This window comes from Sinocyclocheilus rhinocerous, unplaced genomic scaffold, assembly GCF_001515625.1.
Source record: "Sinocyclocheilus rhinocerous isolate Xijiao unplaced genomic scaffold, SAMN03320098_v1.1 scaffold761, whole genome shotgun sequence".
Classification (NCBI taxonomy): Eukaryota; Metazoa; Chordata; class Actinopteri; order Cypriniformes; family Cyprinidae; genus Sinocyclocheilus; species Sinocyclocheilus rhinocerous.
Window position 1 is genome coordinate 390,389 of NW_015624419.1, and position 14,610 is coordinate 404,998.

The 14,610-nt window shown below is 35.4% G+C and overlaps 1 protein-coding gene across 2 annotated transcripts in view; it reads left to right on the forward strand.

Annotated features, from left to right (window-relative positions):
• The window catches only part of LOC107740595 (coiled-coil domain-containing protein 85C-A), a 49,707-nt gene extending 37,329 nt beyond the window's left edge, over nucleotides 1-12,378 (forward strand). The window contains exons 3-6 of one of the 2 annotated variants that reach the window (XM_016553070.1): nucleotides 3,962-4,066; nucleotides 9,560-9,655; nucleotides 10,333-10,431; nucleotides 11,830-12,378. In XM_016553070.1, coding sequence (XP_016408556.1) covers nucleotides 3,962-4,066; nucleotides 9,560-9,655; nucleotides 10,333-10,431; nucleotides 11,830-11,919 — 390 coding nt within the window. In that variant the 3' untranslated portion in view covers nucleotides 11,920-12,378. The remainder of the gene's footprint in view (nucleotides 1-3,961; nucleotides 4,067-9,559; nucleotides 9,656-10,332; nucleotides 10,432-11,829) is intronic. The other variant, XM_016553078.1, reaches the window with a different exon arrangement.
• Nucleotides 12,379-14,610: the final 2,232 nt, after the last annotated feature.

Below are 14,610 nucleotides of genomic sequence, written 5' to 3' on the forward strand. Positions count from 1 at the left end.
AAAGACAGAAAATCACTCACTGCTCTTGACTGAAAAGCTTTAGTATTTATTTATAGAAATAAATATGTCTGCTTGAAAGAATGAAGAATATGGTAAACAAGTTGCTATAAAGAATGCATAATTAGCCTATATAACCATTGGTATTTCATTAATAAGAAGACCATGTTCTTGTTCTTTATGAGAAGTGGTTTTATTTAATTTTAACATGTTGTGTGTCACCGCAGTTAAATCGGTTTCTATCATGATATAACCTTAATATCAAACCTATATAATGAGTTTGGAAATTTTAGAGAAATGCTTAATTTATGCACTGTAACTAAACCCATTTGATTTTAGCCGACTAAATTTACTGTAGATTTAGTCGTCGACTAAAATCGTATGATATTTAGTCGACTATAACTAGACTAAAACTAAAAACAATTCAGATGACTAAAATATGACTAAAACTAAATGGCATTTTAGTCAAAAGACTATGACTAAAACTTAATCAAAATTTGCTGTCAAAATTAACACTGTTGTGATGTTTTAATCAGCTGTTTGGACTCTCATTCTGACGGCACCCATTCACTGCAGACTCAGTGGATCCATTGGTGAGCAAGTGATGTAATGATAAATTTCACCAAATCTGTTCTGATGCATAAACAAACTCATTTGCATCTTGGAGGGCCTGAGTACATTTTCATTTGTGGGTGAACTGTTCCTTTAATGCATGTCATTGCACTAAGACTTAGATGTATAACTCTGGCTGAATCTCAAAGCTTTGATGCTGAAATGGGACTCTGATTTCTTATTATGACACTGTCAGATCTTTGAACAAAAGGCCCTGGAGCTCTGACAGTTATATGAGACAAAGATACAGATCTGTCACTAACAATTTTCTCTTTCAGACGGTCTTCATCTCCCATTTTCTAAGCCCAGATTTATAGTCAAAGATAGCACATCCATCTCAATATATTTAGACGGCACAGGCGACTAGTTGCTGTCAGTTTAATTGCATACGCTCTTCTCTGATATTCTAATGCTACTTCTTCATATTTTTCATTCTCTGATGATGGATGAAGCCTCATTTTCCTGTTATTGCCTCCATCGATAACTCAATTCTTTGAGGAAAGATATCTCAGAATATGCAAGTATTGTGTACTTTGTTCTGGGTATTATATTGTTCAAGAATGGCTGATCAAAGGCATTCTTTCTGTTACTTTAGGAAATATGAGCGTTTTATCTACATGACTTTTAGCTGATGGAACTTTGTCACTGTATTCCTCAAGCAGGTAGTAAACCACATAGTGAGCTGTGTTTAGCTGTGTAATCTAGGGCTTAAGAGAAGAAGAATGTTGTTACCTGCCGGGTCATCAGTCCATGCCAAAGATCTCATTCATGGGGTCAAACCTGTGTTCAATTATGCATGCTCAGTAGAACATTGCGGGCAGAAGGGAATTCATTTCACTCGTCTTTTTTGTCTTTTAAGTAAGTTGTTTGATTCAAAAAGATTGAGAAGATACCTTTTATTTTTAAAGGGGCCATTATAATAATAATAATTAACAATTAAATAATAACTTAATAGGTTTTTCATTGAATCATGTGTCACATGATGTGGAAACTATGATAATTTCAAGATGTTTTTGATGATTTGAAGGTTCAAAGTAAAAGCAGTTATTTGAAATAGAAATCTTTGTAACATTATAAATTTCTTTACTGTCACTTTTGATCAGTTTAATGCAGAATAAATGCAGCCTTGTTGAGCGTGTGTGTGTGTGTACACGTGGACAATTACACAACGTATACACATAGACATAGCAGAAAGTTTTTGTAACAACCCTTTTTCCCTGAAAAAGTTCATAACCTCGATTAAGCTCCAGTAATCCCTTTGTGCGCTGTTTGCACACAACAGCCATCAACTTAAGGGACAAGAAAGCCAAAATGGGGATAATCACACACAGATGGTTTTACTATGGAGGAAATTCATTCATTCTTTATTGTGTAGAGAGATTTTCATTTGTTGTCTGTTTTAGAAAGGTATGAAAGTAGGAAAGGCCATGTCCTTTTACAAGGTTTCTCTTGTTTAGAAGATATTTCATGGCTGTGACACTCAAATATGCAGCGGTAAGAGTTTTTAGACAGGTGCCTTTTGGCTAAATTTCTTAGGTCATTATTTATGAAGCGTGACTGACATTACCTCTCAGTTCCAGAGCTTTCTGCTTTGCTTTCTTTTACCTTTTACCCTCTTCTCAGATCACCACTCAGGAAATATCACGTGCCATCTGCTATCTATTTTTCATTCGCAAACATTTTTGCAGGGGTTTTGTTATCATTCTGAAGTCAGATATGTTGAGGACAGCACATTCTGCTCTATTACGAATGCTGTTTTTTCAGTTTAATGCCCATAATGATAGAAGATGGGAAGGTGTTCTTGTGGTTTCTTCGTGCTTGGATTGCTAGATCTTTATTTTTAAGTCATATTGAGTGCATTTTGCAAAAGCACAAGAATATAGATGAGCTCGATCATTGTTGTGGTTTATGTTCTTCAGATAAAAACAATAAGATTTGCAGTACTGTCAGTTTTAAGTGTTTAAATGTTGCCTTGATCAACACCAGAGGAGATGGTAAGATGAGGTCAGGCAGCAGCTGTATTTATAAACACTGTGGCTGTGTTAGTGCTCTCTGGGTCCCTCAGCGACTGTCCGGCCCATGCCAGAAATCTGGAGTAAAGCAAGTGGAAGTAAATCTGTCTGGACAGTTTCTGTGTTGGCAGTATATGACCACTCATTATTACAAATTAAGTCATATTAACAACTCAGAGGCTTATAATAATTAGCTGATGTTTGATGAAGTTATCAGCATCAGCAATTGAAATCTCCCATTAGAATTATTGAATCAGTATGATATGGTATGGTATACTGTAGGGCTGAATGATTTTGGAAAATAATCTAATTGCGATTTTTTTTACCAATTTTGCGATTGCGATTTAATATGCAATTATTTTTTTTAAAACTCTTTATGTTCTGTATTATTCAACAAAGACAAGCTATAAATCATTGTATAGTATGACCAACACACTATTAGATAGATTAAACATAAATGTTCTTTTCTGTAGGCCAGGCCTATATGTTACGATGAAATTAGGTGATGCATGAATTGATATGAATGACATTTTTAACAACTACAATTCGCGATATTATCGCAAATGCAATTAATCGTTCAGCCCTAGTATACTGGCCCATATTGGTTAACCACTAGACATTAATCCGCATCCAACTATAGTGTTCAGAGAGACTAGAGGGTTAAAGGGTTTGATAATTTACTATCTTGTAATCACACACCCAGTCTTGGATCTTTCTAGTGTGACAGATGGAGTTCTACACTTTTTCCACATCATGTCTTAAATAAACTCATTTATGGAGTTTATATTTTAGTTCACGATTTATACATCATATACATTTTTGTTTGCTATGCACGTACACATTCTAATAGGTTTATGACATTTTAGAAAAACACATAATCTGGTATTTAATGACATTTCCTGCGGCAATCATCCACATTCATGCTCTATGAAAATACAATTTCTCATATCTCTGCATAAATATAGGTCTTCTACTGTAAAATGACTACTGTTCAAAAGTTTGGGATTTGTATGATTTTTCAGTGTTTTTGAAAGAAGTCTCTTGGCTGTATTTATTTGATCAAAAATACAGTAAAAACATTAATATTGTGAAATATTATTTCAATTTAAAACAAATGTTTTCCATTTTAATATATTATAAATAATAAGTATTCATTTAAAAAAAAAAGACTGATCCCAAACATTTAAACAGTAGTGTACAGTACTGTACATTTGATCCTTTTTTTGTTTCCACTTTGATTCATCTAGGGAACTGGAACATTTTTGGGTCTGATTTGACTGTTAATCCTTCTAATTATCTCAAATAATCTGTGTTTGACACATTTCTGCTTCTCTCCACAGCAGGGGAACATGGGAGATCTGAAGACACTTCGGAAAGGGCTGTCCCTGTATCACTCAGAGTCCCAGCTCTCCTCGCTATCCCAGTTTCAGGACACCTTACAGAATGTACGTATCCCGCTGATTAAATCTGACATGACCTCATTATTCTGCATCAGAGCCAAAACCTAAATCACAGTTGAGCTTAAAAAGATTTGTCATGTTGAGCCGATTTGGAGATTTGACAACAATTAGCTGTTGCAATTCCAGCTGGTTTAAGGATTCTGCATTGCTCTTTGTTGATGCAGATGAGAATTGACCCGTGCCAAGGAGCTTAAAACATCAGCCTGAATGACAGAGTAAAGTATATGAAAGAATATGAGTTGTTCAGTGGTTCTTAAACTTTTTCAGGTAGTAGACAATTCAACATAAAAATTGTGGACCTCCTACGTAGAACAAGTATTTACCAGTTTGTTGTGGACACTCTTCAGTTTAGTATAATAGTCTATCCTGAAATAATTTTTCCAGATTTAATTTTGTTCATATTTCCTTGAAATAAACCACACTGTTTCCTAATGAACTAAATAATTTCATAACAGTCAGTTGCGTTATATTGAAATACGAGAACAGAAACACTATCAAAAATGAATGTTATCAGAATCAGTTGTTTATTATGAGTTGATTTGTCATTCAAATAACTCAGTTATTTTAATTATTGAGGTCCACAGTTTTATTTATTGCCGACTACAGTTTGAGAGTCATTACAGAAGTTGCTTTCATCTGTTTTTATGATGGAAGCTTTTTTCCTTTTTTTATATGTGAAACTACAAGAACATACACTACTGGTCACTCTGATGGCAAAGCTGAATTTTAGCAGCCATTACTCCAGTCTTTGGTGTCAACTTTTTTTGCTATTTTGTTTTTTATTAATATCCACAGTTTGTGCTGCTTAATATTTTTGTGGTGATGCATTTTTTCATGATTCTTTGATGAATAGAAAGCTCAGAAGCATATAAAAAGTATTCATTTGAAATAGAAATCTCTTGCAACAATCTAAAAGTCTTTACTGTCACTTTTGATCAATTTAATGCGTCTTTGCTGAATAAAAGTATTGATTTCTTTAAATAATATCTTACTGACCCCAAACTTTTGAACGATAGTGTATTTTGTATTATATACTTTTTCTTGTAGTGGGATGAGAACTGTTTTGTTATTTTAATATGCATAATGCAGCACAGAAAAAAAATGAAAGATGCTATACTCGTAGGTCATTTCCTGTGGATTGCAGGAGGTTTGTTGTGCTCTGATCTCTGCTGGAGACTGTCTCAGTGCTGATCCGTTCCTTGTTTTAGATATCCTTTCTAACCTAAAAATGACCTTATAGGAGCAATTCAGCCAACCCTAGTTTAATATTTCCAATGACAAAGCCCACAGTGCTGTAAGGGATGAAACTGAATGCTGTTGAATATGTTCTGTCCTTAAAAGTTATTTTATTATTCCTCTCTTCTCCTTAAATATCATTATTATTATCATCATCATCATCATTCCCCTCCACTCGTGTCCTCAAAAAAGGTCATCTGCGAACCTGGTGCTTTAGCTAATCAGTGCACTCATCAGCTCTTACAGGCCAAAACAGCCCAGCTGCTCCATTTTAATATGAGGGACAGCTTCCACAGGAAGGAGAAATCAATTAGAGAGTGGTGTGGGTCTCGTCCTCAGAGGCTGCTGGGCTTATTTTATCCCAGCTCGTCTCAGCCCTGTCTGCGAGCTCATGGCTTCATTAGCATGGCTTTGAACTTTCGCTTTAATCACGGGGGGAGATGGCACTAAATAATGCAGCGGCGAGCTGCTGAAACAATTATCAGGTTCGTAGAAGCAAGCAGATCGGTTGCTGTTGTTAGCAGTTACCTGAGGAGAGGTAATCAGAGCAGATTGGTGCTGTTTTAGAGTTGCTTAACACTATTAAAATGTAGTGTGGAAATACTGTGATGTTTGACATTAATGTAAATTTGTAAGTCGCTTTGGATAAAAGCGTCTGCTAAATGACTAAATGTAAATGTATATATACACAATACCATTTTAAAGTTTGGGGTCCGTATTTGATCAAAAGTTCAGTAAAAACAGTAATGTTATAAAATATTACATTTATTCTATTTTAATATATTTTAAAATATATATTTTTTCCTTTGATGGTAAAGCTGAATTTTCAAGAGCCATCATTTTTCAGTGTCACATGATCCTTCAGAAATCATTTTATTGATTTGGTGCTCAAGAAACATTTCTTATTATTATCAATGTTGAAAACAGTTGTGCTGCTTTATATTTTTGTGAAAGCCATGATGCTTTCTTGCCAGGACACAGAAGAGTTTAAAAGAACAGCATTTATTTGATATAGCAATCTTTTGTAACATTATCAAAGTTTTTACTGTCACTTTTGGTCAATTGAATGCATTCTTGCTGAATAAAAATATTAATTTCTTTCGGACAAAAAAAAAAAAAAAAACCACGAAATTCTTACTGGCGCCATATCTTTTAAAGTTTTGATTTCGCGAATTTTTGCAAATATGGTTATTTGTTCCTCATAGCTGCCCAGGATCTTATAAACATCTTTACAGCCAGACTAAGAAAAAACAGACTGTTTTTGAGGCTAATACTTAATGTTTTTTTTGTTTTTTTTTACAATTTTGCTATTTTTTTAAATGGCAGTATAACTTGTATACCTATAACATCTACATTTTCCTGTCTTCTTTATTGAAACGTGTTGCATACATCAGAGTAAGGTTGTATGCATAGCAGTATTCATGTGGTCTAATCGTTGGATTTGTTTATTCCAGGATATAGTCTGTGATTTGGTGTTTATGATCAATGCATTTCGCAGATTAAACAGATGATAGATAAGCAGTGGAAGTTTATAGAGGCATTAGTAAGGCTCTTCAGAATATCTAATATTATTGGACTTGGATTTGATAGGCCTATAATGATGAAATTTGGCTGCATCTATAGTCCTCTGCTCTGTTTGTGACAGCACTAGGCACACTAGCCAATCCCACAGATGTTCCTCATGCCAAGGCTTCAAAACTGGGCTCCAAACAAATGCGATGATCACTTATTTGATGTTAATGCCTGGAGATGCCACTTGCTTCTTAATGGATTATTTTGAGTAATCAATAATCTGATGAAATAGTGTTTTAGGTCAACAGAATAAATGCACGCAAGGCTATTCTGTAGCATTCTGAGCCCATTTCAACATATTGGAGTGTAAATAGAATGTAACTGTGCCAAAGTGTTAGAATATATTGTGAGTTGCATTGAATAATTTTTAATAAAGAAAACATATTCACACCCTTTAATTTTTTAAAGGGCCGTAAGCTAAAATGTTTTTAAATTATTGTTTATATTCACATCAATCTACAGTCTACACAAGAAAAATATCTGTGAATAATTTGTAAAAACTGTGAATTTATTTAATATGTAATAGAATCATATACACTGAACAAAATTATAAACGCAACACTTTTGTTTTTGCCCCCGTTTTTCATGAGCTGAACTCAAAGATCTAAGACTTTTTCTATGTACACAAAAGGCCTATTTCTCTCAAATATTATTCACAAATCTGTCTAAATCTGTGTTAGTGAGCACTTCTCCTTTGCCAAGATAATCCATCCACCTCACAGGTGTGGCATAGCAAGATGCTGATTAGACAGCATGATTATTGCACAGGTGTGCCTTAGGCTAGCCACAATAAAAGGCCACTCTAAAATGTGCAGTTTTATCACACAGCACAATGCCACAGACATGCAAGTTTTGAGGGAGCGTGCAATTGGCATGCCGACTGCAGGAATGTCCACCAGAGCTGTTGCCCATGAATTGAATGTTCATTTCTCTACCATAAGCCGTCTCCAAAGGCGTTTCAGAGAATTTGGCAGTACATCCAACCAGCCTCACAACCGCAGACCACGTGTAACCACACCAGCCCAGGACCTCCACATCCAGCATCTTCACCTCCAAGATCGTCTGAGACCAGCCACCCGGACAGCTGCTGCAACAATCGGTTTGCATAACCAAAGAATTTCAGCACAAACTGTCAGAAACCGTCTCAGGGAAGCTCATCTGCATGCTCGTCGTCCTCATCGGGGTCTCGACCTGACTGCAGTTCGTCGTCGTAACCAACTTGAGTGGGCAAATGCTCACATTCGATGGCGTCTGGCACTTTGGAGAGGTGTTCTCTTCACGGATGAATCCCGGTTTTCACTGTACAGGGCAGATGGCAGACAGCGTGTATGGCGTCGTGTGGGTGAGCAGTTTGCTGATGTCAACGTTGTGGATCGAGTGGCCCATGGTGGCGGTGGGGTTATGGTATGGGCAGGCGTATGTTATGGACAACGAACACAGGTGCATTTTATTGATGGCATTTTGAATGCACAGAGATACCGTGACGAGATCCTGAGGCCCATTGTTGTGCCATTCATCCACGACCATCACCTCATGTTGCAGCATGATAATGCACGGCCCCATGTTGCAAGGATCTGTACACAATTCCTGGAAGCTGAAAACATCCCAGTTCTTGCATGGCCAGCATACTCACCGGACATGTCACCCATTGAGCATGTTTGGGATGCTCTGGATCGTTTATAATTTTGTTCAGTCTATTTATATTATTTAATATGTATCTATATTGACATTTTTATATTAAAATATATTATTGTGACATTTCAGCATGTAATTGTGTAATTGCATAGAATATTTTTCTTTATTTAATTTTTTTATTTTTTTTAAATTATTATTATTTCTATTTTTATATTAATTACAAACCAAAACTTATTCAGACACCAGATATAATTTTTGATATTTTTTACTAGTGGGTGCAGGACACTATAGTTCATTTATGTACTGTATGTGAGTATAGCAAAATAAAGTGAACTGTGACATTATACCCAAAAGATGGGAATTAAATCGAATTAAATTGAATCTTACATTTAATCTCAAGTAATTAAATTGCAATATAGTTTATACAACTATACCATATGAGGCCTTGAATAGATATTGGCATTTGCTTTTAGAAAAATCCATATTCGAGCACTGCTTGGTTTTTACTGGCAAATGAATCCATGCAGAATGAATTGTGGGACTCCTGGGCTTCTCTAATCAGGCTGCAGGCCGACACATGACATTGGTTCGGGATGTACTCGGGTCAGTCCAGGGTACAGTCCCCACGGTTCTAGCCCTTAATAAACCTGCTGGCAACTGCAAGTGAACATCACAGTCCTGTTCTCCCAGGCCAAAAGCGAGCCACAGTTTCCATCCAGGGGTCCTCTCCCGACCCCAGTGCTGAAATGCCAGCTCAATTGTTGTGGATTTAACGCTAGAATGGGACTCAAAGGGCTGTGTCTAAACAGGGGCACACCAGACCCCGTGCACTGAAAGAGCTCTTTGTTGATGTGTACCCATGAAGGGGGTCCAAGCAGAGATGAGTTATAATGAGATGCTTTAACCCATTTCGAGCCTGAGTTGACTCAGAGAAACAGCCATGGGGTTTTGCAGTGCTCAAATCACTTCTGGTAATCTGAGAGGGCAGTATGAGTGATTTTTGACCGTGATGAATGTGTGTCCATCTGTCTACAGGGGTCTGCGCGGATGCCAGGAGGTGATCTGCCGCCCCCCGTCACAGGATACCTGCCGGCTGCACAGAAACCAGAGGCTGTTGTCCATGCCATGAAAGTAAGATTCTGTTGCACATATTGCAAAATCAAGCCATTCTTACTTGTCCTTATGTATACTTTCTTGTTTTTTCTTTGTTATCCCTCAATGTCTATCAGTAAAAATTGGGGGAAAAAACATTAAAAAGTTTAAAGTCAAGCCTAATTTTACAGAAATCAGATCAAGTTTCATGGTAAAAAATTCTCATGGTTTCTCACTTCTCTCTCAGCATAGGTTTTAGAATTAAAACCCTCATCGTTTTTAATGTGAGTGTTCCTGCTACATGTTATAGTAATACTGCCACCTAGAGGATTTTCTGTGATTTGTTGGATCTCTGATGTTTGAAAGACAACAGAAAAATTTGGTAAAAATATTTTGAATGAGCTTTTGATGTTTTTTGTTTTTTTTTTAGCATTTTTTATATGAATTTTCTACATTTCAAACCTTAAATGACCAAGCTTTTATTTTGGCGGCTTTCGAGGAAGTAAGCATATGCGCTGTTGGTTTTAGCACTGCCGAGTAAAGCTAAAGTCCATTTTGATTTGAGATATTATTCATTTTGTTGCACAAACAGTGCCTTAAGAGTTACACTTAAGTGTAAATAATTAGGATTGGTGGTTTGTTCAAGTCAGTTAAGTTTGAGCCATAGTAATAGTGCTGCTTGATTTATCGAGCACCTCTGTTCATTTGCTTTGTAGGTATTAGAAGTCCATGAGAACCTAGACAGGAAGATCCCGGAGGACTACGAGGAGGATCTCAGTGAGAAAGAGAAAGCCATTGTCAGAGAGATGTGTAATGTGAGTACTCAGAAACATCTCCCATCTGCCTCCCCCTACCCTGAACCCCAGCTTACTTGTCCATTAATAAAACCCTGTTAACAGAAAGGGGATGTAAGTTTGTGCTCCCTTTCCCATGTGTTTGTTGTCCTGTCGCTTTGTATAATTACATCGGTTTTGATTGAGGACACTGTTTCAATGTTGCACAACAGAGACCCACTTTCAGACCACTTTAATGAGAGGCCTTGGCAAAAGTCCTTGGAGTGTTTACCACACAGTTGTCTGTGCAATTAAAATAACTTGATCACTGAAACAATGCAGGTTTATCAGCTCCCTGAAGGGCCCCTGGAATCTGGGACCTGTGCTCTGTTCCTGCACGGAGAACCTCAGCCTGTCAAAAGCAAAATCTCAGATAGCACAAGGGCTTCTTTCTTTTCTGATCGTAATTAGTCCCTAGTCCCACCCAACCAGCCCCCCTTTTAGAAGCTCATTCTGTATGATGAGTCGTTGCTTAACTTGGCAGTTCTTCACTTTATTATATACAAATAGATTATTAAAAATTATAATAATATATATTGCCTTCTGTAACTATTCCCTAAGAATGTAAAATTCTCAAAAAAAATTCTACCACAATTTAAATATTTGGGGGCTTTTCTCAACTTCCCCTCTAATAAATACATAAGAAGTGTTAAAAACTATAGGAATATTATATTTAGCACTTCTCGCTAAGTCTTTAAATTTTTTTTCATCTAAATTAGTTTTTATGTATTCAGATTGTAGTTTTTTAAATAAAAATTATATAGAAGCTTTAAGTAATTTATAAAAATAAATGTAATAAATTATAATAAAATAATACATTTGTAATTTAATTAAAAAAAATGTTTTCATATATTTGTGTTGGTTTATTTAGTGCTGTTACTAAACAGGTCAGTAGTCAAGAAATTTGAATTTAGAAAAAAATAAACTATATATATATATATATAAGTTGTATAATAATAAATACATAAAAATAGTAAATACATAAAAAGTGTTTAATTTAAACATTTATTTTTTCAATTTTTTTCATAAAGATTTTAGCTGGTTTATTATATGTTATTACTAAACTTTTACAATTAAAAAAATATGTAGAATGAGAAAAACATTAAAAAAAAAACATACAAACATTATTTATATTATGACATTATAGCTGACATGTTCTGTTAGGAAGCTTGTCTCCAGAACTCAAACATTCAAATCATCATTATCATCACACACAATATCAAAAATCCATACCATCACACACATTATATGACCACATCTTCATTCCAGAACATGCTGCATGATAGCACTGAAGAAATAGTTTGAGGACATTTTTCATTTTACAAGACTTCATATAGTCAAAAGATTCACCCAACTGTGTGTTTGCTTTTGTGTGTTCAGGTGGTGTGGCGTAAGCTCGGTGATGCAGCAGGATCCAAACCCTCCATCCGCCAACATCTCTCTGGGAACCAGTTCAAAGGCCCTTTGTAGCTTCCATGTCAATGACCAGCAGGGCCTCGAACAAACAAACAAATCTGTGAATATGACAGGAGGAACAGACAGTCTCAGAACTGGGCAACTTCGGGAAACCACACAAAGAACTTTGCTTCTACTGCCAGCTCCTTTCAGCCCATGGCATTCAGTTGAGACATTTCAAACCTATTACTTATGATGCCAGGTGGTAGTTAAATACATAATAGACTCACAATTAGCACAAGCTAAATCATAGCTCTATTTATGTGCACACCATCCAAGTATTCATACAAGGCAGCTTAATGGATTCATTTCTCGTTCCAGATAAGGAATGAAAGCACACCCCTCTTACGCAGATAAATACTCCATGGAGATACTCCTACAGGATATATCCTTTCCACTCCTAAAAGCTTTTTGATTTTGGCATAAGACCACTCCATATTATTCAAAGATTTGTTTTTACCTTTACACTACCGTTCAAAATTTTGGGTTGTAAGATTTTTTTTAATGTTTTTGAAAGAAGTCTCTTATGATCAGCAAGGCTGCATTTATTTGCTTCTACATACAGTGAACGTAATATTGTAATAATGCAGTAATATAGTGAAATATTATTACAATTTAAAATAGCTGTTCTGTTTTAAAATGAAATATATTCCTGTGATTTTCAGCAGCTATTACTCCAGTCTTCAGTGTCACATGATCCTTCAGAAATCATTCTAATATGCTGATTTGATGTTCAAGAAACATTTCTTATAATTATCAATGGTGAAAACAGTCGTGCTGCTCAGTTGTGGAAACCATCAATGAATAGAAGGTTCAAAAGAACAGTAATTATTTACAATTGAAATCTTTCATTTTCTGCTACATTTAATGCATCCTTGCTGAATAAAAGTATTATTTAAAAAAAAAAAAAATCTTACTGACCCCAAACTTTCAAACAGTTGTTGTATATATATTTTTGACTTGAGCCACTCCCATCACATCAGAATTATCATTACAATTAAACTCAAACAAGAATCATGTTACTTATAAATTTACCAGCCATTGATTATTAACAAGTTCTATTCATTCATCAGTGTTAATTATGGACCATTAACAACATAGCTGAAAAACAAAACATAACAGTAAACCTTTTAATGAAAAACAAGTCTTTATTTCACGAATAACATATTTTCTAAGTTTCCCAGAAATGCATATTCTAAAATAATACTGTATACTTTGTGAATAAATTCTATTACCTGGAAATATTCAAAGGATATACGCAGGCCAGCTCACGAGTTTAAGCATTTAATTCAAATGTTTTTTTTTCCAAACAGTTCTTATAAATGCCAGCTCATCTCAAAGCATATTACTTTAAGTTCCAAATTGACAATCGTGATTAATGAAGCTGCTTTCTGTGACTTCATTTGTAATTAAACAAATGAAAGTAGATGGAGTCAAAATTCAATATCAATATCTTGTAATGTGTCCCAATGCAGTGCTTTTGATTGCATATGAGTCCTTATGGATTTGTGTGGTCGTAATATAATTAAAAGTACTGATAAGGGAATAGTTAAGCCAAAAATGAAAATTTGTTGAAAACGAACTCACCCTCTAGCCGTCCAAGATGTAGATGAATTTGTTTTTTCATCCGAACAGATTTGGAGAAATTTAGCATTGCATCACTCGCTCACCAATGAATCCTCTGTAGTGAATGGGTGCCGTCAGAATGAGAGTCATTGCAATGGTTTAAAGTTAAAATGCCTTAATAATGGATTTGTTTCTTACAAACAATCAACGTTTTGCTTCACAATATCGTGTGAATTATGATGTTTTTATCAGCTGTTTGAACTCTCATTCTGACGGCACCCATTCAGTGCAGAGGATCCACTGGTGAACAAGTCATGTGATGCAAAACTTCTCCAAATCTGTTCCAATGAAGAAAGAAGCAAACACATATACATCTTGGATGGCCGAGTGTGAGTTAATTTTCAGCAATATTTCATTTTTGGCTGAACTATTCCTTTAAATCTGTTTTAGGTCTACAAATTGAGTTCTGTATGAAAAGAACTGGAACTGTATTTCAGGTTCTAGATACTGAATAGGTGCAATAGAGAAACTTTGTGCTGGATGAATGCAAGTATGGAAGTGATTTGTGTTTTCTGTTTAGCCTGAGGTTTCATCAGTACACTATTTCAAAAAGCATTTTAATGTCGTAATCTGCGATCGATCAGAGCATGTAAAGTACCTCAGCCAGTCACACTTTCCATTATTCCTTTTACCAAGCTTAACATTTCTGCTTAAACTGAATGAAATCAGACCATGCATTATGTGTTGATGAAAACTGGATCAGTTGTAAGGTTTGCATTATTAATAATAAGCTTCTTTTGCTGAATTTTGTGTAAAGCGTCTAATTCTGCTCCATAGGCCTAGTTCATGAGACCGACAGGCAACGTCTTTTATGTGCTTATTGTAGCCTACATGATATATAGCGCAGTCTTATGAATGAAAGTAAATGAGAAAGCAGTAAATGAGATGTCTTTTGAGTTTTATGTATTATAATTCAGATTCATTATCTGTGTACACAAGAACGGTCTCAAAAGATGCTTGCTGCATTCCCACAAAAAGCTCTTTTTTTTTAAAAACCAGTGACCCGATAAGCCATAATTTTGTATTGTTTGTTTAAATCAAAGCTATTTTGAGCATTGCCGAAATCCCTCTGCCGGTCTA